At 38.0% G+C, this 26278-nt stretch overlaps 1 protein-coding gene across 8 annotated transcripts in view; it reads right to left on the reverse strand.

Moving 5' to 3' along the window:
* ST7 (suppression of tumorigenicity 7) overlaps positions 1–26278 on the reverse strand; it is a 233914-nt gene that overhangs the window by 32069 nt on the left and 175567 nt on the right. For all 8 annotated transcript variants that reach the window (XM_045564842.1, XM_045564839.1, XM_045564844.1 and 5 more), the window contains 3 exons: positions 24059–24173; positions 7953–8025; positions 6399–6501 (listed from right to left, as the gene is read on the reverse strand). In XM_045564842.1, the coding sequence (XP_045420798.1) occupies positions 6399–6501; positions 7953–8025; positions 24059–24173 (291 nt within the window). The remainder of the gene's footprint in view (positions 1–6398; positions 6502–7952; positions 8026–24058; positions 24174–26278) is intronic.

Raw genomic sequence — 26278 nt, forward strand, 5'->3', positions numbered from 1 at the left:
GAAATAGAGTGGAAGATAAAAGGGAAGAGATGATGAAGGGGCCAACATGTATTTAGCACCTACTGGATGAGTTACACAATGTAATTCCATTTCCTTGTCATCAGCCCTAGGAAGCCATTACTTTTATCCCCATTTTATCAAAAAGGGAATATGGACAGGAAGTAGTGAGAGTCATTATTCAGAACTTTTGAACCCTTTCAATGATACTTCACAGCTCTGTCTACCTTTAGGTTGTTACCCCTTGATCTGGCATTATCACTAATGTATTTTCCCAGTAATGATAGAAATTCTATATAATAGGTCTGAAAATTCAGAAAAGAATAAATATAAATGGCTAACAATGTTCTACCTTACTAGCAGTGGTAAAGAAATGCAAATTAAAAGAACAAAATTCCATCTGTACTCAATAAATTCATAAATGGTTGTTGCTTTCCTTCTTTCTTTTTTAAACAAACCGTTCAGTGATGGTAAGGGAATGATGAAATAGTGAAGAAGAAGTTACCTGCTGATGGCAGTGTAAACTGCTACAATATTTTCTGGTAAGCAATTTGGCAATAAATATCAAGAGCCTTAAAGTGCTTCCACATGTGACTCAGTAATTCCCATTCTATAAATCTACCCTAAGGAAATAATCCTAATGACTAAAAAATGTTTATGCCCAAAGAGGTTTACCACAGAAGTTGACCTGTAGTGCCAACCTGATGTCTACAATAGAAGACTCAAGAAGTAGATCGTTCTCTTCAACAAAAGGTGGTGGGAAAACTGGATATCCACATGTAAAAGAATGTAACTGGACCCTTATCTTACACCATACACAGAAATCAACTCAAAATTCAGTGAAGACTTAAATATAAGACCTGAAACTATAAAACTCCTAGAAGAAAGCACAGGGGAAAAGCTTAGTGACACTGGTGTTGGCAATGATTTCTTGGATATGACACCAAAAGCACAAGCAACAAAAGCAAGTAGATAAGTGGGCCTATATCAAACTGAAAAGCTTCCATGTAGCAATGAAAACAACTAACAGAATGAAAAGGCAACCTATGGAATAGGAGAAAATATTTGCAAATCATATATATGTAAAGGATTAACATGGAAAAATATAAGGAACTCTTACAACTCAATAGCAAAAAAAAAAAAAAAACCAAACAAACAAAAAAAAACACCCAATAGCCTGATTAAAAAATGGCAAAGGACTTTACATAGACATTTCTCCAAAGAAGATATATAAATAGCCAACCGGTTTATGCATCAAAGAAATGCAAATAAAAACAACAAAAAAATTTACCTTACACCTGTTAACATGGCCACTATTAAGAAGATAACAAGTGTTGGCAAGTTTGTGGAAAAACTGGAACCCTGGTACACTATTGGTGGAAATGTAAAATGGTACAGCCATTAAGGAAAACAGTTTGGAAGTTTCTCAAAAAATAACAAATAGAATTATCACCACATTATCCAGCAATCCCACTTCTGGGTATTCATCCAAAAGAAGTGAAAACAGGATCTTGAAGAGATATTTGCACTACCATTTTCATTGTAGCATTATTCACAATAGCCAAGAGGTAGAAACAACTTTAATGTCCATGGTCAGATAAATGGATAAAGAAAATGTGGTATACACATACAATGGAATATTATTCAGCCTTAAAAAAGAAGGAAATTCTCTCATATGCTGCAACATGGATGAATCTTGAGGACACTATGCTGAATGAAAAAGCCAGCCACAGAAGGACAAATACTGCATGATTCCACTTATATGAGGTCCCTAAAGTAGTCAGACCCATAGAATCAGAGTAGAATGGTGGTTGCCACAGATTAGAAAGAGTGGGAAATGGTGAGCTGCTGTTCAATAGGAATAGAGTTTCTGTCATGCAAGATGAAAAAGCTCTAGAGATCTGCTATACAACAATGTGTGTATAGTCAACAATAATGTCTTGTACACTTTAAAATTTGTTAAGGGGATAGATCTCAAGTTATGAATTTTTTACCACACACACACAAAAAAAGAAGTATCCAGTTAGAGACTATCTTAAAAATATGTGAAGGTACATGAATAAAAGACTTGAACTTTAAGTTAGAGGAAAACCTTTTTAAGGTAAAAGAACTCTGAAAATCTGATAATCCTCCCTAAGAAACAATAAATATACCTCCAATACCCAATCATAAAGTCCAAGTTCAGATTTATGATAATTTTTTATAATATTAAAGTATTAAATATAAGTACTAAAAATATATAGAAAAAAGGCTAGAAGGAAATAGTCTTAAATATAACTAGATGATAGTATTATGATTTCTTTATACTTTTCTCTAATATAAAAAATAATTTGTTTTTATAATAGGACTATAGAGAAACAAACATATCTAATACTGCCCGTAACAAATAATGGAAACTGTCAGAAAATGAAAGTTTATATTTGGCACCCTGAAGGAGTTAATGTAACATCCTTCAAGACGAAAATTTGTCTCTTCACAGGGAGAGGCTTGCAGTGTAGATGGAGCACACTAAGAGCACATAATCATTAGTTAATTCAGATCTGTGTAATTAATGTATCACTAATGTCCCTCCCCACCCCACCCCAATGTAAATTGTGAAATTGCTGAGAAAGAGCAGGGTGAGTGGGGGATCATAGTTGCAAGGAAAAGGCCACAAATCCAATAAACTATAACAATACAAAGATGAAGGTATAAAACCAAGATGAGGGTAGCCCTTCTTTTGTCCAGCATCATGAGTGAAACTTTCTTTTAAAAATGGAGAATACTCCCTTTAAACGCAAAACTCCTATTTTAATGGAAAACATCCTCTAATGGATTAGAGACTTGTCTGCCTTGCTGAACTGTATACTTAGTTCTTGAAAATCACCATCAACACCCCCAATTATCCTCAAAAAGGGGTAAAAACAACAAGCACATGATCAATGCACTACAGGGAGAGACCAGAGAGGAGAGAGACTAATTCTGAATAGGAGGAATAGGCTTCCTGTTGGTGACCTTTAACGGTGGTAAGGAGAAGGATGAGTAGGATTTCCTTAGAGGAAGCAAAGAGGGAAAAGGAGGAAGATCTTTCTGGAATGATGAACAGACCATCAGAAGGAGATGGAGAAAGTGAAAACCAAGCTGGGTCAGGCCATAAAAAGTCCTAAACAATCGCCCAAGGAGTTTATACTTTCCTCTGCAGGAGGTGGGGACACAGCTGCAGGAGGGGAGTAACAATTTTATTTGTAATCATGAGTCTATGTACCTGTTTCCTCCTTACTAATTTTCTACAATCTAATAGACTTTCAGAATTTCTAGTGTTTAGCAACTAACTGGCTACTTAAGGGGCTCGCCTTCAGAACAGAGACCAGTGTCTTTTCACTACTTCTATTTATTTCCCAGTCCTGTGGTGTGGTGAGGAGCAACACTTCCTACTCCTCATGTTTGCAGGGGAAGAGAGTTCCTAAGCGTAAGCCTCCTGGGGTAAATAACTAATATTTATCAATGGATGGTGAAATATTACCTATGTACCTTTGCTTAATGGGATACCAGATGAAGCTAAGCTGGAAGTTTATGGAAGGCAGTTCTCAGCTATTATACTTGGTATTCTTTTTCTCCCTCTGAGCAGACTATAATTAGGTAAAATAGCATATGGATACTGAAAATTCCTGTGGTGGGCCACTGACAACTTCCTGTGATAGAGAAAAAGAAGCCATGAAAGTGTTTCAGACATCATAATATCTTGAGGAAATCTGAATTGTCTGTAAGGAACTGAACGCCTTGGAAGCAATGTGCCCACCATTATTGAAGGGTTCAAGCCTCAGCTGGTCTGCCCCCTGGTGGGATCTGGGAGGCAGTGGAGGGCAGTACTAATACGTAAGAGTAGATAACCCAGAATCAATCAGTTCAGGCTCCGTTATTTATTTGCTGTATGACCATAAGCAGGTTAGTTAACCTCTCCAAACCTTCAGTGCCCTCATCTATGTAATAGGGATAATATAATACACCTCACAGTGTTGTTATGAAAAACAAATGAGAGGGCATATGTAGTTCAGTTAGCACTGCGCTTGGCACATAAACATTCAAAAGAAATCAATAATAAAAATAATTATCACAATATCACTATGAATAGAGAGTCAATCTTAGGATGGGAAGGTGACCTAGATGATATTTAAGGCCCCTTCTCACACCAAGAGTCTAAGAGTTTATATCCTTCACTGATGTTTCATATTCTAGAATTAAGGCTATTCTCTCCCTGCAAAGGCACCACCAATTCGTGTGTGTTTGCTAAAGTACTAGCAAGCAGTCCAATAAACAAGAGGCATGTGTAAAAGATGTTTAGAGCACACTGCATATAGTATACATGTACCAGAGGTTTGTGGCTAATTCTGAACAGATGGGGCCAGTGACTCACAGGGCCTTTTTTCCATGGAAATATCAACAGACAAAGTGGATCTGGAAAGAGACTCCCCCTCAGCATAATCACCAGCGAAGCAAAATGGTGGAGAATCAGTTTACCTAGGTACTCTACCTTCTCTCAGTTTCATGATTAGAAAGAATGCAATCAAATATTTCAAATGTTTCCACTTTCAGAATAATTTTATTTATTCTGGAGTGCTAGTTGACTGAGTGTCAAATTCTTCCATGGTTGCCTTAAACTTTTCCTTAGGGTTTGTAATATTCTTCGAGAGGCTCAATTAACCATTTCAGAGAATTAAATGACTACTTCAATCAAAATATCTAGCCAACAAGTAGTGGACTGATTTTCTATCTTGTGCCCCAGGATTACGAGGCTGTAGTTACAATAACTGGAAAAGTTAAGATCTGGTTCCTATTAATAGATATGAGGGGCCCCCTGCAAGTCAAATATCGATAATTTTAATAATTTGCAAATATATGGTGGTTTCGATGACCTTCAAATGTACTATCTCACTTGATTATAACAGAAGATAAGACAGGGCTTATATTTTGATCTTCATTTAAAGATGAGGGGAAACTTTGAGTTCAGAGATGCTAAGCCCAAGCTTGGTCTCATGGCTGATAAATGACAGAGGCAGAACTTAAACACAAGTTTTTGCCTCAGAATCCAGGACTCTGTTGTTCAATACTACTTCTAAAAGAGCCTTATTTATAGTCATAGAATATCTCTATAGTTAGAAAATGGGATTCAATAAATATTAATGGATGACCTAAGTTTACTGTAATTCAGGATAATATTTTTATTAGTTTTAAAATTTAATCAAAGTTGAATAAACATTTTTAGCTTAGGCAAAAAAAAATTATATAAGGAGAGATATTTATAGCACATATATACAATACATAAAGTCTACAAATACTACATCAGTCATTACCCACAAGAATTAATGGATAAATACATCCTTAGGCAAATGTGGCACCGTATACCACTCTTCAATTTCCTGTTAAGTGAAAAGATGACCTTGACTTGAGCAAAACCCCAGGAATGATATTAGATCACTTATCTCTGTTACTCTGGCTATCAGCAAAATAAAGTAGGTAACTTCATAAATCATTTCACATACACACATACCCCATCCTTCTGTAATAGTACTACAACACAAGTGAAACAGCCCTCCTTTGTCATTTCCACCGGTAAGTCTTCATCAGACACTTTGCCGATGTTATGCTTTGTAATACATGATGTGAACTGTAGGAAGTTTCTTAGGAGTCAAAGTGCTTAACAGTGAGACTGTAAATGGCCCTCAGCCGTGTGCCTGTCACACAGCGAGTACTCAAATACATGTAAGTCATAAATACATGTTCATCTCCTAAATAAAAGGTTACAGAAATATCCTATGCCCTAATTTGATTCCCTTAAAATCAACTTGAGAAAAAATATATGGGAAATACCCTGTACATATAAACTGGTCGATCATGTGGTTAACAACTAAGACAAATGTTTTCTATTATGCTATCTGTACTTATTAAAGTAACACTCACGCATCAAAATACTTCATACTTTGAGGTTTTCTCTATTATTTTCTTGCCAATACTGATTAACTATCATTTATTTATAGACATGGAATATCACATTAGTCAATTTTTTTTATCAATTTTATTCACAACAATGTTTATTTCTCAAGTTTGGTCAATGGAAGAGCATAACTGGTGTGAAATTCCTATCGAATGCATTGATACTCTTGGGATCTCCACATTTTGCCAATTTCAGACTTCCTGATCTGGCCTGCTTAAGCAAGGTCTACGCATTTACCCTTACTGTGTGAAGTCTGAAAATCCGCTCTAAAGCCTCTTGAGTGCAGCTTTTGCTTAAAATGAGGCTAATGCCCACAGACCATACAGGCCTCAACAATTGTTGGTTGCAATTCATTTTTTCATAACTGGGCATATTCGAGACATGACACTGTGCTCAGTGAACGCTTTCTCTGCTATCATAACAGACTCACTTTTGGCACATGAGGATTGAATTCCACAGCTCTATGAATAGCCTCTACCGCATTCATCTCTGCTGTGCTCAGCCCCCGCCGAGATGCAGCCTCGGGAGAGAATCTGAAAAGCAGAAAGACAAACACCATCCAGTTGGGACCACTGCTTGGGCATCAACCTGAAAAGGCATCTACACATCAAGGGCCCATAAAACCACAGCGAGCCAATGGCATGAGCTCTCCAAACTTCCACTACGTGGAAGCTCTGAGTGACCCCTCAGACTGAGGCCAACAAAAACCCCAGCAGAAGCAGAAAGCGTGCTTGCATCTAATCGCGGCGAGAATTAAATTCAGCTGTCGATCTCTCTGTCTAAATAGCTAATCTCTATTTTCTATGAGGTACCTGCTTAGGTGGGAGGAAGGGGTAGGACTGACAAGGGCAGACAGTGTAGGAAAAAGAGAAAACTAGGTTACAGAAGAGCGCACTTGGTTAAAAACAGAACTGGGGAGAATTTTAAAGGAGGCTCCCACCCAATGTCAGTGCTGCGATGAGGGTTAAGTTGTTGCAGCTTCAGCAGCAGGCGAGCCTGCTTGGGGCCATTCCAGCAGGGGGGTGTGCATGCCCAAACTGCGGGCAAGACACCTGCCCAAGTGAATGAAAAAAACCAGACCATGCAATCTCTTTCTCACCTCACACCCAGGGCTAACTCCAGAGCTGTGCTTGGCAGGCAGACACCACAGGGGAAGCTGTGACAACCCTGGCCCTGCCCTCCCAAGCTGGAGTCGCTGTGTAGGGAGAAAAGATGTTGCAGTAGGTACTGGCGATCTACAGGATAAAAAAGAATGAAAGAAAATTACTTCGGTCTTGAAGTGCACACACACTTAACAGCAAACCTGTCTGACACAGCAGAGACTGTTTTCCTGTTCTCTGCTTTTCGATGCTACAGTGGGATTGTATCAGGGAAGTGTAAATGTTTATGAACTCAAAAACAGTTAAGCCATCTATGCTCTTTCACCTGCCAGTCATCCTTGGATGTTTTTGAAAATTCTGTATGTCACAGTCACCTGCCTGAATAAAATGGGCAAATGTCCCATGGAGATGGCAACTAATCAAAGTAAACAGACCCTGGGTGGGGAGCTGATTTGGCATCTATGAGGCACAGAGAATGTGCGATGACCATCCCCTCTGCCACATTCCACGTCTCTATGACTACTACCCAGTCGTGGACTGCTGAAGGAAGAGGATTGTGCAAAAATTGAATAGAAGGATGGCATTTTATGTAAGTCCCAAGCAGGCCTTTTGGTATCTACTGTCTGACAGGAAAAAAAAAATCACCTCTGAGGCATGGAATTTCATAGAAATCCCTCTTTAGGGACCCATACACCCTTACAATACCTGGGGATACACATTCCCTCCTAGTAGTGAAAGAAAAGATCAGCAGGTTTTGGAAAATGCATGCTCATAAGCAGGGGTCTCATAGACTAAGAGAAACTTCCAGAGAAAGCCCTCAGAGGCAACACATCTCTTTAAGTACAGTCAGGCATTTAGTACCACACAAGTTATTATTCACTTACTTGTCAGAGACAGCTCTTGCTTTGAGCAAGGCAGCTGTGTAGCATATTGTTGCCGACTTTGGTAAGCTTATGTCTGTTAAAGAAAAAAAAAGGAGGAACTCTTGTAAGTTTGCAGCAACAAAGAACAAAAATTTTCAAGATACTTGCATTTTAAATATGTAAGTCCAATAAAACATAAACTTCAGCTATTCCTTACTGTATCTAGTTTAGGTTATATGCAGAACTAATGGTAATGCATATTTTTATAAGTAATTCTTGTTTAAAATCCACCAGGCTGAATCTTCAGCAATCATCTTCTATTTTAAAGTAAAATAGAATTTTCATATGTTGAGTTTATTTAAGCAGAGTATAGCTATAAATATATAAATTTACATATTATATGAATACCCTTCATAGGAAAGACAAACTGGACCTCTTTGTCACTTACCAAAATTTCTTAATAGGTATATGAAATATTAACGTGAAGAAAAATTATCTAGATTTTTAAAAAAACCCATGGCTAAATAAATAATTCTTTAGTGGTAAGATTTAAACTAAAGTTCCTTTGTATTAAATTTCCAGAAGTTCACATTCAGTTTTTAACAGTGTTTGTTAAAAATGTAAAAGATTTCCATTCCCCAAATGGCATGTCCATTCTATTTGCTATCTTTTTATGCTGGTAAGTTATTTTACTCTCACTGTTTAACAAAAATAAAAAATAGTGAAATATTTCTGCATAACTTATTTATTTAGATATTTTCAATGTTTTTCTTTTAATTCTGTGAAAACATTACATCTATTTGGTAATGGCAATTTGGCTCTAAGGAGTGATGAATCACTCTAAAGAAACTGACCCTAAATTTCCCTTCTCATAGAGTATCTTGTTGTTCAAATAAAGTTTTTGGTTGGTTTACAATTTTCATTTTTTAAAATGATGCTTATTTTTCTGCAGAGTACTTTGGCAATATAAATCAAAAGCTTTTATATTTTGCATACCTAGCAATTCCACTTCTAAGACTTTATCCTAAGGAGACAGTCATGAATATGGATGAAAATTGTTCATCACAACATTGTTTCTTCTAATGATGGAAAACTAGAAATTAGCCCAATGTCCAATCATAGAAGATTGGTTAAGATGCTGTACATTCACAGGGTGCAATCCCATGCAGTCATTAAATTATGCGGTGGAACTGAATGATCTGGGGGAAATGTATTGTGCATATATCAATAAGTAAAATAAGTTTATAAAACATATGATTTAGTATTCATTTTTATAAGCATTTATATACACAGATAAAAAGACTGGGACAATATATTCCAAGTACAGGAGTACACCACCCCCCCTTATTTGCAGTTTCACTTTCTGCAGTTTCAGTTACCCATGATCAACCATGGTCTGAAAATATTAAATGGAAAATTCCAGAAATCATTTATAAATTTTAAATGGCGTGCTATTCTGAGTATTGTGGAATGATGTGAATCGTGCCTGGAGTGTGAATCATCCCCTTTGTCTAGCATCTCCACGGTGTAGACTCTACCCGCCCATTAGTCACTTAATAGCCATCTCGGTTATCAGACTGTCGTGGTATTGCAGTGCCTGTGTTCAAGTCACCCTTATTTTACTTCATAATGGGCTCAAAGTGCAAAAGCAGAGATGCTGGCAATTGATATATGCCACACAGAAGCCGTAAAGTGCTTCCTTTAAAATGAAAAGATAAAAGTTTTCAACTCAGTAAGGAAAGGGAAAAAATCGTACACTGACGTTGCTAAGATCTACAGTAAGAACGAATCTACTAGTGATACTGTGAACAAGGAAAAAAGAAATTTGTGCTAGTTTTGCTGCTGCACATCAAACTGCAAAAGTGTGTGTGATAAGTGGAATGAGAAGGTGGCACATTCACATAACTTTTATTAATTATGTTGTTATTATATAATTGTTCTAATATTGTTGTTAATCTCATACTATTCTTAACTTGTAAATTAAACTTTATCATAGGTATGTACGTATAGAAAAACGCAGGGCTCTTAGGATGTATCCTGAGGATATGGGGGAAATACTGTAACAAGAGTGTTTGTTTCTGGGTGGCAGGATTATAGGCATTCTTTTCTACTGTTTATCTGTATTTCCAAAGTTTCTTAGGATATATATGTAATAACTGAATTTTTAAAAGATGATGATGCTAGAGGGAAGAATTCTGTTCTAAAAATTGTCTGAAGCAAGTTCACAGGCAAATACAGACACAGACTGAAAAGGCAGACAAAGGTAGAATTTATCATATGAAGTGCTTTTAGCCTGCACATCCATCAGATATACTTATATACCTTGTGAAAGTTAGTGTGTTCCATCTGCAGAGTGCCTGCCACAGGACAGTCACCTCTTTAACCATATTTTAATCTAATAACTGCTTAAAATCTAAAGTAGAGGCAGGAGCTGGTGTTTTGGCTCACTTTTAAGACAAACCACATACGCTACCCTAAGGAGAAAGTCAATTATTATGGGCTGCTTACCCTATGAGCACTACTTTGTTCATTTCCCCACCCTTGGGCCCTCGAAAAAGGCTGAGGCTTGGTTATTGTTGCCTACTATAATTTTTATACTTAATATTTTGACATAATTATGGGCTTACAGGAATTTGTACGAGTACATAGAGTCCTGTGAATTCCCCCAATGGTGACATCTTATATAACTGTAGTATAAAAACAAAAATGAAGATATTGACATTGCTTCAGTACTATTAAGTAAACTACAGACCTTATTCATTGTTTGCCATTTTTACATGCATTCAAGTGTGCATGTCTATGTAATTTTATCCCATATCTGGATTCATGTAGCCACCACAAACATCAAGAAACACAACTATTCCATTACTGCTAAGGAACTTCCTTGTGTTACCCCTTTATATTTGTACCCTCCCTGTCCTTCCTCATACATGTCCCCTGGTGACCACTAATCTATTTTCTATAGTTTCATCTGCATACTATGATTTCATGCTTTTATCACTAAGGAATTGGATAAAATGATAAGGTGAATAAAGTGGCTATCAGTAGTGATGAAAATGATAGTATCAGAATTTTTGAGCAGGTAATAACAAGTTATCTGCTTTCCAATACTGCCTGTATTTATTCAGAAATTTTATTTTGAGGGAGTGACTCAAAATCATTTTTAGTCTGATTTTGTAAGAGCAGACTTTCACTCTGCAGTGGCTTTCTGTCTTTTGTAAGTGGCATTCAGCTACCATTATTGCCAGAAAGTCCTCTTAAGAATTAGAATCCAAGGAGGAAACAAAAGGAAAGGAAATAATGAGATATCGCATAATTCCATTACTCACTGCAGAAACAAGGAATGTTAAATAAATGTTCATTCAAGCAAAGCTGAACTGCTGGCATTAATTTAATTTTTCTTCCACTTCTTTGCCATCTTGTGTTTCATACAAGCCCTTTTCTGAAAGGAGAAGAAATTTCCCCAACTGTCTTAGGCATACAAAATCAAATTGTCATGAAAGTCTTTCATTAAAATCTATAATCTTGGACTATAATCCATTTGGATCCCAAACGGAATCAGAGAGTATGTACTCTTTCGTGTCTGGCTTCTTTCACTCAGCATGAAGGCTCTGAGATTCATCTCTGTGTAGCACATATCAGTATTTTGTTCTTTTTCATTGCTGAGCAGTATTTCACTGTGTGGCTGTATCATATGTTTATACTTCTCTTGCTAATGGATATTCGGATTGTTTTCTAGCTTTGGCCTATTATAAATAAAGCTCCTGTGACAATTCTTGTGTAAGCTTTTTTTCAAAAAAACCTCAAATTCATTTTTCTTGGATATGCAACTAGAAATAGAATTGCTGGATCAGAAGGTAGAGACGTCTGTTTAACTTCATTGGAAACTGCTAAAGTGTTCCAAAGTGGTTGCATGAAGCTTGAAAAACTAATATATGGTGATAGAGGTCAGGGAAGTGGTTACTTTGGGGCTGGAGGGCAGTTATTAGCTGGAAGGGGGTATGAGGCAACCTTCTGAAATGATAGAAAGTTCTTTCATCTGGGTGGCAGTCACCTGGGTGTACACATAAGTGAAAAATCATCCCTCTCTACACTTAAGATTTGTACATGTTACTATTAACATATGTAATTTATACCTCAATAATTTTTTTAAAAAAACCTACAATCTTGTGGTCATCAGAAGCTGTCTTCCCTTAACAATGTGCCCTCCTCCATAACATTTTATTTGCCTTTTTATCATTCTGTCCCACTCCATTCTCTTTAGGAATCCTTATCTAAAATCCACTTACAACTTCCATAACAAAACAGAATCTGATTATTTTTCAGGTAACTCTTTTGGACATTAGGATGGTTAAAATATCTCCTCTATACCCATCTTTTCTAGGATAAATATCTCCAGTTCCTCAACTGACATAGTCTTCAGAACCTCTCTCACTTCTTTTTGTAACTGGGTCACGGGTGATTTCAAAATATAAGAATTAGAAATGGAAATAATCCTTTAACTCCCAACCAGTCCGGAGCTCAGGGGAAATGTGCAGTTGGAGGAGTTATGGCCACTATCCCTCTCTGAAGACCAGCTAGAGTGACCCTGGTGTAGAGCAGCTGGGACTCCTTGTTTGTTCCTATGATTGCACAGTCAATAAAACCCCTTAGATTCTATTCGAATTGATTTCAGCCAAAATCAGGTCTTTTCTCTCTTTTTTTGTAAGCCATGAACTTTTTTTTTTTTTTGAAATTTTGAAAACCTATAGGCAGCATTTCATATTTGACTCCATTAAATTTTAAGTCTTAAAATTAAATATGAGCCATTAAATCTTAATGGTTTCAGCACATGATTCCAGCAAGTCATCTTTCCGATTCAAGCTACTACCCACCCACAGCTTTGCTCCCTCCATACCTTCTTCCCTAAATGATCATTATCGTCATCAAATTACTGCTACGTCTTACCAAGGGCTTACTAAGTACCAGGCACTGGTGTTGATCACTTAAACAAATTATCCTGTTTAATCCTCAGAGCAACCCTATGAGACAGGACTGTTAGCTCCGTTTTATAAATGGGGAAAATGAGACATAGAATGGATAGGAATTATGCCAATATCAGAAAGCCAGAACAAATCATGTGAGCTGTCTCCAGAACACACGATTTTTAACTACACTATATTGTCTCTAAAGTCTGATTTAAAAAATGCTGACCACAGCAATGTTAAGGAGAGAATCTGGGAAAAGGATACTAGAGATCACCCTCCATTTATTTGCAATGATCTGCAAGGACGTATGTGCAGCCATTTGTTAGTTAAGTATTATATCCACATTGCTCCATGTTATCTAAAAGGATAGCATTAAAAACATTATCAAATGTTTTACTTAAATAAAGACATAAAAAATTTTATGGTGTTCTCATAATTCAGAAACATGAAGAAAAATGGCCATTCAGACTAATAAGATAAACATTTAAGTACTGTTATAGAGACTACAAATATTTTTATATCCACTGTCTCTGTTTTTTTGGCACAACTGTCTTCGTAAATGCATGGATCTTCAATCACCTCTTTCCTAAGTGTTCATAAACCACATAATCGTTTCTTCTAGAATTTTGCTGGAATTATTTGCTGAAACTCTAAAAAGAAAGACTGAAAAGCTTTAAAGGGAAATAGAAAATAGGAATGAATAGTTGTACCTTCTTATCAACTTAATACAGTATTTTCTGTTCCAAATAGTACCACCATAAGACAGAGGCAAAGAACTGAACAACAAGGACTGCCAAGTTCATCTACCTCATATCTTTTTCTTTTACAGATGAAGAAATACAGGCCAGAGAAGCTAAATGATATTCTTAAGAGCCATCCAACTAATTAGTTGCAGGACTGAACTTGCAATATCATGTCCTTGTCACCATCCCAAACTGCCAGTGCAGTGCTTGCCTTTATGTTCCCAGCATCATTCTCTTTTACTTTCTTCACTGTTTTGCTTGGAAACAATTTCACACATTAAGTCCTTTAATGTGTGAGATTTTAGCTTCCTCTCGACTTCAGCCACTCTGAAAACCTGCTTACAGGTTTATATCTCACACTTGTATATACTTAGTTAGCTATTTGTCATTCTGATCTCTTTAAATACTTTAATCATTTGTTTTCTTTATACTTTTTTCCACTGGGACTAATTATAATTTCATCTTTTAAAGTCTCCCATCCTTCTTGAACCATTTTCCACTTTGAAATTATCTCTATATCTCCTATGCCAAATGGGTGTCAGCACAAAGTAAGTTATGTTTATTGACTCTCCATTTGCGGGTTCATATTTATCTTTCCTCTGAATTAAAAAAAAAAAAGAGCATGGCTTTGGCTTTTTGTTGCTTTTGTTTTTGTTTGTTTTTAGATTCAAGGAACATGCCTATGCCTAATGTTCCTTTCTTTTATTATTGCTACAGGATAATATGGTCTCCTCTTAAGGTTCTCCCTTTTTGGCAAGAATTAAATCCAGGGTATTACTCTCATGCTTTGTCTACTTTAGTAGTAACTAAAGTGTCAATGAGGTAAGGATTTATCAGATGCTTTGATTTTAGCCCATGAGATTTATACAGGCATTCACATCATGCACTCCACTGTCTCCAAACTCACAACCTTTAATATATAGGTGGACACTCCACCTGTTCCCCCATTCCACATTTGTCTCCTCATGTCATTGTTACGAGTCAGCACAAGTAGGTAGGTGTTGAGAGGTTACATGAGTCCTGGTAGGCTCTTCATCATGTCTTAGTTATGCTCCCCTGCAAGATTATCTGAGGGTTATGCTGGGTCTACATAGGCCTCAACTTCCTGTAGTTAAAAGATCACCAGAGAGCAAATGAAATTAAGTGGTTATAGTTTAAAATAGGAATTTTTGCTCTCCTAGGAGACAAAAAAAGCTTCTGATTTGGTGCTTTAGAAAGAAAACCCAAATTCTACTTACATACTTACTTATTTATTTACTTAGAGCCAGGGTCTTACTTTGTTGCCCAGGTATGAAGGCAGTGGCATGATCATAACTCACTGCAATCTCAAACTCCTAGGCTCAAATGATCCTCCTGCCTCAGACCCGAGTAGCTGGGACCTCAGGTGTACACCACCATGCCTGGCTAAGTTTTCTATTTTTTGTAGAGATGGGGTCTTGCTATGTTGCTTAGGCTGGTCTCAAACTCCTGACCTCAAGCAATCCTCCTACCTTGGCCTACCAAAGTGCTAGGGTGTGAGCCACCACACCTGGCCCTACTACCTCTTATTTGGAAAACCTTACAAATGTCTCCCTATAGAATAGAACGGTGCTTCACTGCAGTGTCTGAAATCACCATTATCATGAGCTGGGTGTAGTGGCTCATCCTACAATCCCAGTGACTTGGGAGACTGAGACAGGAGGACTCTTTGGGGCCAGGAATTTGAGACCAGACTGGGCAACATGGTGAGACCCCATCTCTTAAAAAACTCACTACATCAGCACTTTTTGTGGCATTCCACTCTCTTCCACATCTGAGTGCTTTCACATTGTATGTTCAGCTCTCAACCACCTCATGTCAAAAAAAGGTAGGGTGTGAACCCATCGTGCCACTCTCTTCACTCTGGGCCAGATTAAAGTCCTTCTTCTGCTGGAACTATGCCCAGGAATCCAAGCTCAATGCCAATAGCTTAGAGGTCTGGCCCCTCCCTAGCTCACCCCACACATCTTCTGCCCTTCACTGAATCCCTCCTCTGTCTGTCTGCTCTGTGGGATACAGGGAGATTGTCACACATGCCATGTTCATTGTGCCCATGAACCTTTCCATATGCTCTGCTTGCCTCAAGCACCTTCACTGTCTGGGTCAGTTCAGACAACACCTCTACCAGGAAAGCTTCCCTCACTCTCCCTTGCTGGGTATGGTGTCCCTTCCACCTTGGGCTAAAGTCTGTGACAGTCTTTACACTTTACAGCAACTGTCTTCTCTTACTCCTCTGTCCTAAGTACATGGTTTGCTTTAGGAGTAAAAGCTCTGTTTCTTCATCACTTTGTATCCACAGCACAAAACATTGTCTGAAATATAGTTGGTAGTCAGTATTTTCTGAGTAAAATCCTAAAATTAATGTACTAACATCTCAAGTCTCTTGATATCTCAAGTTAGTATTTTCTGAGTAAAATCCTAAAATTAATGTACTAATATCTCAAATCTCTCCTTCATTTTGCAAGCATTTATGTCTTATTTAGCTCCTGGAAGCCAAAAGTGATCAATGTTGATGGGTGTTCTAAGAGGGAGTGAGAAACTTGTTATTTCTCAACATGTGTACTGCATGTATCTTTGCTGATAGCATTCCAACAGAATGCATGACATTGTATTGTTGTTCTAATCTAAATGTCTATTTGAAACATGGGGCAGGAAGAAAAAAAGTAAAAGCTGAAACAAGGTTGAAGACAAGTAGAAGAATATTTGGCCAGACACAAGGAAGGCAAACCACACCTCTTCTGGCTCCTTAAGGACCCTTTGTTGGAATGATGCTGCTGAAAGAAAAGGTCATCTTCGGGAGAATGACTCGAATTTTCAAAAGTCATAAATGGCTCATAATAGAAAAAATTTAAATGTAATAATCTTGGAGGAAATTTCTGTATTTATGAGAAAAACTGTCAAATAGATGGGCCTGAGAAAAACCCAGGGGCAAATCTTTAGATAGGACAGAACAATTTTCGATGATAATCTTTTTGACCTAATTTCCTTTTTTTCACCTACCAATAATGATAACAATTAAGATGTAGTTTAAAAAGGAGCATTACTGTTTTTATGCATGAAACTGGTTATTTAAGGGTCAATTCTCATATCTACGATTCTGAAATATTTTCAAAGGTAGCAGTCAGCAGATAAACATGGGAACACTGTGTTACAGCGGCGTCTCCATCCTCTGATTCACTCGCTGATCACAGATGTTCCGAATGGCTACCCTAGTACACAGGGGTTCGAGTCAAGAGGACACACGCATGCTCTCAAAGGCTTTCTTTCTCTGCATCCCCCACAGTGTGTTTCAAACAGATTCACTGAGCACTGATTCGTCCGCTTAGACTTACTGTGTTTTTTTAACGTCTTTCTCCACTAGATTGAAAACTATTTGGTGACACAGAACAGATTATATTTATTTCTGAATCCAGAAGTGCCTAAAAGTTAGTATCTTCAGCATAATAAGGACGTTATAGATCTCTGCTGAAATAATTTGAAAAAAAATAACCTAATTATTCTCTGTAATCCTTTAAGATTATGAAGTACCAAGTATCCCTTTTCTTGGTCAGGCAACAAATTGATATCGTCTCCACCAAATATATTTATACTTGAAGCTCCTATTAATCCAATGCATGTGGTCTTCATAGATGTTTTTGGAGCCATGAACCAACCCAACAAACAAAAAAATGGAAAACAAACAAAAAAGCAGTCCATTTCTCCTTCGTAACCCATTTGTGGATTGTGATGTGTTACTACTGTCCCACTATGTGATGCTGTCCTCAATAAAATTTCTCAGTTTAGTCTTGTTCTTCATATGGTACAAAGAAGACAACAGAAATAAAGAATTCTGTCCTTAGATTTTTGTTGCTCTTGTCGGTTCCAGACCGTGTGAGGTCTTTTTGCCCCACCTTCAAAAAGCCAATCCAAGGCCCCCTTTCAACCAAAGGGGAAAATTTCACTGAAGATATAAAAGGGATTGATATACAAGAATCTCAAAAAAATGTGCCACCTGGGAGTTCAATGATTCAATCAGGAAATTCTACATGACCTTAGTAATTTTGGGAAGGGGGGGGCAGGCGACACACATTCAACTACACCCAGAAAAATTCATCTTATGCCATAAAGCCAAACACCAGATGTTATTTGCAACTTTTGGGCTGGATCGCCCTAGAAGATCAGTATCAGAGGGCCCTTCTGTGGCTGGTGCCCTGGAGCCAAACACAGAAGTTTCCGTGACAGTAATGTCTGGCTGGGGAGGGATGTTACCTTGGTAAATTATGGTAACTGGGCCATAAGGATTATTAAAGAGGACATAAATTTATAGGGTTTGTGCATCTGCCAACTATGTGAATTACAGATGTATGCATTCATAAAAGGTCTTCTATCATCAAAGATACAAGTTTCGCATGTGTACAGTCCTTACTGAAATGGCATCTACTATCAGCACTCCTGCTCACTGCGTGTATAGCCCATCCCCTGACAGTCTACCATTTGTTTAAAGTAACCTCAAAGGCCCAGTCCTCTTGGCAGATCTACCTCTTGGTGTCCACATCAGCAGGGCATCCACACCAAAGCTACGCAGGGCCATCATCTCTCAGTGACCTGTGTTCACAGGCCTGAAGCCACAGCCCAGTATCAGTATCAGTGCTGATGATTATTTTCTTCTTTGAAGCGGCAGTGTGGTTCATTTGTCCACCTTTTACACGACGATTCTCTTCGGGGACTGGGCTGGTATCCTGGATCTTTTCTATAACCGCCAAGCCAGGGAAGGGAGCTGGACTAGGCTTAGAGTCTGCCGCTAGAAACTGACAGCACTTCAAACTTTCTTTCACAAACGCAGCCTAATTCTGTGGTGGGTGTTTTCCAAAGCTGCTTGTGCTTGTGGCATCAAAATTCACATCTATACACGTAAGTGACTGAAAAGCACTGTTTTGGACATCTGGACAGCCTGACATGAAGTGCTGACAAATACAGATTTTCCTCCCTGGTCCTCCAGACATCTCGAATCCCTCCTATTCTTGCTTTCTCCTCAAACATAAATGGAAAACAGCCTAACCAAAGGACAGGATATCTAGTGACCATTTCAAAGGAACTGTGATGATAGCTGAATAACTTTTGCTAGTTATAAGGCAATGGGCAATGAACAAGGTTTACGAAATTCTTATTTATAACTACATGCTGATTCTGCAATACAATATCAGCAAATGCTTATTCTCTGAATAGTCTCAACATAGAATGATTCCCTAATGACTGTCTTTAGAACTTCTGTTTTCAATCTACTGAGATGAAAATATTTCCTCCAATGTCCTGCTCTAGAAAGTATACCCTCTGTACGTTACCAGATGGCAGATGATAATGCTAATTTAGGATGGGCTTGATGGCATCAGTTGATACAGTTGTTGCATTTATATAATGTTAGTGACTATAAAAAAGAACAGCTGTCCCTGGTCTTTTGGAAAAGAAGGGAAGAACAGGGAAGTTTCTGCCCCCAAATTTAGGGCAGTCACTAAATGACTTAGTGGAATAAATATCCAAAAGAGCTTGGATTTGTATTTCTGTTCGTACAAATAGTTCAGAGGCTGAAGTTGCTATGAACCCAAAGAAACAATTTGTCCTTTGATCAGGAGTGAAAATCCCTGGCGTTTCTTTTTACAGCTTTCCAAAAGTTTAGATAAAACTAGGAATTTCACTTCTTATCAAATCTCTCTCTATATATATTTCCTACCAGATCCATAATTAATTTTAATAACAAGCTATAATGCTATCCTTTTGCAGGGCACAAGACGGGGCTCTTATTCCCTTATTTCATGGTTTTCTATTTGAACAAGATTGAGCGAGAACAGTGGTGAAGTTTAGGAGTGGCAATCTTGGCTCGTTATAACAGCTAATAGCAATAGAGCTCTTACTGTGTGTCCCACGCTGTTCTAAACACTGTCTAAACATGGATTGAACTACTTTAGTCCTCATAACAAATTAACAGCTGTGTGATCTTGGGCAATTTGGCCTTTCTAAGCCTTGATTCGATTTCCAAAGAAAGAAAAGTTTAGAATGTTAAGCAAGTTGCTCGAGGCCACTGAGCTTGTGAGAGGCAGAGCTAGGACCTGACCCACCTCTTCACTGCCACCCCCGGCTGCCTTTTGGTGTCCCCAGGGATCACTGACTAGACACAGGCAGAACTAGAGGCTTCCAAAGGTACCTTAGAGCACTCAGCTTCACATTTGCTTGCTCTATGAGATTCTTCAAAAACTGAAATGCACAAATGATAATGAATAAGAAACACTTGAATTCTTTTCCACATTATCACCCTAATCTTTGAGACTTAAGTTTTCAACCGAGGTGGCCTAGAAACATCTTTGAAAGGCAATCTAAAGCTTGTAACAACTTTTGCAATGGCTTCTAAAAGAAGGTTCTCATGATTTCTGCTGTCTTGATAGCAAATGTATGACTGAACAAAAAAGATGATAAAACTCAAATGAACACCTTACATCAAATCCCTTTTGTGATTAAAGAAATCAGGTACAAGTTGACTGGAGATGGAAAGCCATATTTGGAAGATAGCTTCAGAAATACAAGCAAATATAGATATACTCAGTTCTTAAAGAATGATTAGAAAGGAATCTTAAAAGACAATTTGGCATCACTGAAATCCTGCACTATGGCTCCAGCCCACCTAATTCATGCCTTTGCCTCTGAGAGAGGCTGAACACGCACGGCACTTTAGCGAGGCTTACATTTATGGAAAACACCCGGGCTTTAGAGCCAGCTGGACCTGGATTTGAATCCCAGCTCTGTAGTTTTTTAGGAATGTGGTCTTGCAAGTTACTTACAAAGCCTCAGTTTCTGCATCTGGTAAAATGGAATAACTACATCCTTGCAAGGTTATTGTGAGGATACAGCTAATGTGTATAACATGCGTGGCACATGGTAGGTTCCCAATAAATTCTGGCTAATAACAACAACAACGAGAGCAATGGCATTTATAAAAACAATGTAAATAAATATTGCCAACAGCAGAGAGAGGGTAAGTGTGATGGTTAAAAGCATGGCCCTGGAGTCAGACCACCTCAGTTTCTGTGCTGGCTTTCCTTTCCTGGCAGAATTCACATCATATTTAACAGAGCTGCTCTCAGTTGATCACTTTTCTCTCATAACATAACAGCTACATGGCTAAACTTCGATATCTTACGCTCTTCCTGTGAGCAAGTTACTTCTTTCTGCACCAGTTACCACAGCTGTAAAATGGGGCTAACAATAGTATCCACCGACTATGCTTGTGGTGACAATCATGTCTGACACTGACACGTTACAAGAGCTCAATACATGCTAGCTGTTGCTGCTGCTGTTATTTTAGTTATTGTGTGAAGGATATGACAGAATAAGACCCAACCACCTGGACAAAAACTGATAACCTATATGTTGATTAACAAATTGAAAATAAAGGAGAATGAAAACTCCTGAGGATGGCAAGACAGCATTTCAGACTAAAGGCTGGAATAATAAAACATGAGAGGTTATCTCAACAGCAAAACCAAAATTAGACTGCAGACTACAAGGTGTGACCAATAAGCTGGTAATCCTTGTAGAGACTCAGGGTTTCCAAAGTACTTCACTGTAAGAGGAGTTTGTGAATACTACTGATTTTCAAACTCAAAGCCATTTTTTTTAATAGTGTAGAAGAATGAGCCAAGACGAATACATTTTGCCTTCCTCCTTTCCCCTAAAAGATGTTCTTTTTTTCCTCCCAGTGACTTGCCATTTTTCTAAATCCTTTTTGCAAAAGTCAGAAAAGCAGCACTAATCCCATTGTGTTGCTTCCCAACACACTACTAAGAAAATTCAGCCACCTAGCAAATATAATAAAGGAAGGACTGCTGTACCCAGGAACCATCCAAGAAACAGCTACCCAACCAGAGCATTCCAATTAGCAAAGATAACATATAATCCTGCTGCTCGGGTGTGGCTTTACTAAGAGGGATGGAGAGGCTGGGATTCAAAGTGCTGTCTCCAGCATCTCATGGATTAGAATGATGACATCAGAATGAGAGTGAAGAACAGGGCGCCCCTGATAGCTGTCCATACTCCAGGCCCTCTAAAGCACCCACTTCCTTGCCCAAGGCCAAATAAGGAGCCAGCAGCTCAGTAGAGGTCTCCAGGAAAGCAGCAGGGATGAACTTGAAAGAACTCATTTCATGGTATGGAGTGAGGAACAAGAGGCATGTTTTTCAACAATCTTGAGTGGTTGCAGCTCACCCCTCAAGAACAGTAACTTCAGCAGCCACTTCATTATATTTCTACTGTAAATGATACAGGCCTGAGCCAAGTCAGCGCCAAAACTCCCTTCAGAATTCAGTCGGGGTTAGGTCATCTGCACTCTATTGACAATCGCTGAACTCAAAACCCCTAACGAGGCATCTCAGCAACAGTATGTGTCCTGCCACTAATGAGGCTCTTTTTCCATGAATAATGAACAAGAACATCATCTCTGTTGCCAGGTACACAACATAAACAGAGCTCAACACAAGGGCCTTGGTATGGTGAGTTTGTCCATTTGCAACAAAGGAATTTTTCAAAGTGTGAGCCAAGTTTTAGTGGAGGGTGGGACGGGCTGTTGTAACAAATAATGTGAACATATGTTATCAGAATCTCATAAATCAGCTTTCGGTTGTTGTGGAACAGAGGCTGTGCAATGGGATAGACGGGGGCAATGGAAAGCTCCAAATGAGTTCATTGCTTTATTTTACAATCAGTCTTATAACACAAGGCTGGTGATTTCTATAATGAACTGAGATCTTCATGAAAGGTGCCTTGGGAGACTTGTGATCCCAAAAGCTATAGTGATTAAACTTTTATTTCTTTAGCCTTAATGTATCAGATTGAGCACAGGTCAGCACTGGTGATAAGAACCCTGGAACCCTGCTGTGGCACCGATGGCTACAGAGTGGCATTTGGAAAAGTGCACTGCCACCTGAACCCACTGTTCCAAAGGACTGTGTTCCTTTGGTATTAAAAGAACATCAATGTATGAGCATTTTGCCTACAAGGTAGCTCCATAGCTTAGACCCTCAAACTTAGACCACTGTTCAGCTGAACAGTGAGGTTTCAGCATATAAACAGAGAAAAAAAGTGAGCTGACGTGAAAGCCAAACAGTCTTTACTTTGTTTACTTTAAAGTGTTCCACAAATACTTTTCTCTTTTTCTAAAATCAGTTCCATGCTGGGTACCCTATATCTTGTTACCCAGGGTGCTCATTTCTGCACAGGCAAAGTGATGCCATCACTGTCAGAGGGCTTTTAGTTTGCTTCAATTTGAGCAAGAATTTCAGGAAAACAAAACAAAAAAAAACAGTCTCACAATACCTCAGTTTCCCCAACTGTAAGGGATAACAACTCCAACCCATTTCAGAGATTCCTTATAAAGAATTGTATGTCACAAATAAAACCCAAATGGTATAGTTTGCTCTCTATGTTTGATTAATTCCTAGATATTTGTGATCTGAATAATTTTTTAAACACACTGAAGATGCTTACTAAAGAAAGAATATTTTATAAAGCAAAAAGTGATTATGTAATATAAATAACACTCCCTAATATCTGTTTTACAAGCAAAAGGGTTTATTTTAGGAAGATATTTATTGAAATAAGGCATAATAGTATACAATCTTGCAGAGATTTTAGTAGCTATATGAAGGCAGGTAATTATGCAGACAATTTCTGTGCAATTAATCAAATAGTGAATTCATGAATAATGGGAGCATGAGCAGAAGACTTTTAAAATCTCTAGGATGTACCAGTTTATTTTTCTGGCTTATTAGAAACAAGCAAAATGGAATAAGTTCATGGGTGAATAACCAGAATGGTGAAGTGACTTCAAAGTCTGCCATGTAAAGAATTGGGGATACTCTGCTAATGAGAAGACCTGGAATCAAGGCGACATGATTTTATCTTCAAATATTTACTGTGCTGTGACATGTGCAAGGGCGACTAGCTGTTGCTGTTCTATATTGCAACAAAGGCTCAACAAGACCCACAGGCAGTGGTCACGGTGGACTGATGTGGGGTCATGGCTCTAACAGTCAGTGCTGTCCCAACAGGTATGTGCTGCCTGCGAGGTTCTCAGTGGTTCCTGACCATGGAGGTAATGGAGCAGGGTCTACATAACTGCCTGACAGGGAGAGCACAAGGCAGCCTGCAGGGAGGGAAGGAGAGGAACAGGGCACATGCCATGTTACATTTCTGGTCCTTGCTAACCATGAAATTCTAAGATTCTACCAAACACCATTATAAAACTGCAGCTGAAGATACTATAAGAGGGTAGTTATTATATCAAAGTGCTGTGCTATTTGAAATGATCCTTCCAATGTAACCATGGGAATACATCAAGAAGAGAGGAAGTAAATAAAAATACCCAAGGACTTACCATCGTACTTTGCTAAGACTGCCTGAACATCAGCATATGCTTGTAGTTCCAGAAGGGCTTCTAAAAGGTTTTCGTGGATATTGAACATGCTCAGAAGGGGGAACTCTTTCATTAACTAGGAAAGAAGAAACCAAGGAATAATTAATATGTTACATAGATTTCTTAAGTTTTTATTTTATATACTTCATGTATACAACACGATGTTGGTTATATTAATGCATATACATAGTGAAATAATTACTACAGTCAAGTGTTTTAAGAAGTATTTTTTAAAGTATAATTAATACTAAATTATATAATATTTATACAAAAGTATAATATAATTCTTAAAAGTTTAATATTGGACTATAAGCTTTCACACCAATTTTTACTTTTTAAATCATTAAATACTTTTTTTTTCTGATAAGGTGGGATAAAATCCAAAAGAGAGAGGTTTTCCTAAAAGATGAAGATGTTCAATAAAGACAAAATACCACAAAGAGACCAAACAAGGTGCTGGTTGAAAAAGGTTCATAGGCTTTACTAGTTAGGTCACTGGTAACCCTGTCGAGAGCAGTTTGGATGGAAGCCACAGAGTAGCAGGGTGAGCAAGTGGGCACTACCCTGGAGCAGCCTGGCAATGAAGTTAAAGAGAAAAAGTAGGAAAGTGGCTAGAAGGTGATAGGGGTTAAGAGAAAATTTGTAAGGAGTGATGGGGGTGGCAGTAAAGAAGGAAGTTCACGAGATCCTGCCCGGTGGCCTCCATAAAACAAGAGTTAAGATCATCTTCTGAGACTGAGGGAGTAGGTCACAGGGAGGAAGTTTAAAAAAGGAATTGAAAATGTAGAATAGCCACAAAGAGGAGAACGACTTAGGGGGGGAAAAAAAAAAGGATTGATAAGGCCATCTTGAGGGCCTACTAAATTAAAGACCATGAATTTATAGAGGCTACAACAGCCACAGTTGTCAAGTTTCACCTAGCAGTGGTCAGCAGCCCAACGATGGTAGCAAGATGTCAAATGGTTAGGTTGAGCCTGGGCAGATTGAATTGGATTCAGTAAAAGTCAAGAGGCAAGAAAGTTGGCTATAGCAGTGAAAAAATGATTAAAAAGATGGTTCAAAGGTTCTAGACCAGATGGGGAAGAAGACAGGTCCAAAGGGAGTTAAAATATATAATATTGAACTTCACTGGAAAGCAAAGAGAAAGAAGAAAGGACCAAGAATTTCAAAGTAAAATCTTTATCTTGGAGAAAGGTAAAATCTCATCTTAAGAGAAAGATAACCAGGTTCTTTATAAAGTACAATCATATATATATATATTCCCCTCTAATCTCATACCCGGATAAATGTTTTCTGTATAACATAATAACCTTTAAAAAGTGCTAACTGTTTTTGATGCTTTAAAGCAATTATGCTGAAAGAAATACTCAAAAATAGGCTAATTCATTGCTAAGCAAGAAACCAGTGGATACACTGCATTGACTATCCACTTCTTCCTTCATTAGGAACATTTATCATACTGTTTTATTTTTTAAAGCCAAGAATCATTTAGCATACTTTTAAAAATAAATAATTTTCTGCAGCCCCAAAGAGCGTCATATTACCAGTGAAAAACACCTATCAAAAAGGTTATATGTTTAATAAGACTGCTGGTCCAAACCCCTAGAGAGGCCTGCAGTATTTTCACTGTTGGTGAAGGAAGTGAATAAGACTATATCACACATTGTTGATGTTCTGTAACCAATAAAAGTGTTTCTTGTTCTGGTTCATTTTGATGTCTGGTTGACATCACACTTTGATTTTTTTTTTCTCTTTCTAATTAAAGCTTGTTAGAATTAAAGCTCTCTGTCATTCAGCATTTGGCAACACAATAAAGACATTCTCTCAACTGCAACATTTAAACATTTATTGTTTTCGACCAATTCTTCAGGTAACAATCAAACTTCAAGGACACAAGCCATATTCTGTAATTTTAAAACTGCAATTCCAAATATTAGTTGCTGAAGCTTAAAAACTGAGTCTTACTAAAACCCAAGGAGACCACATGCACAAACATGGAGGTCTCAACTGGTTCAAACAGAATTTGAAGTAAGATGCGAGGAGCTTGAGCAGCAGTGCTTTCATTGGAAGCTTAGACAGAGTATACCATGTCCAAAAAAATAATCACCAACAAAAGGACTTTGAGCATGCTGAAAAGCAAATGTTGGCGAGGTAACTGAAGTCACGTGATGATTAGGAAAT

The sequence above is a fragment of the Lemur catta genome, chromosome 11 (genome assembly GCF_020740605.2).
Source record: "Lemur catta isolate mLemCat1 chromosome 11, mLemCat1.pri, whole genome shotgun sequence".
NCBI lineage: Eukaryota > Metazoa > Chordata > Mammalia > Primates > Lemuridae > Lemur > Lemur catta.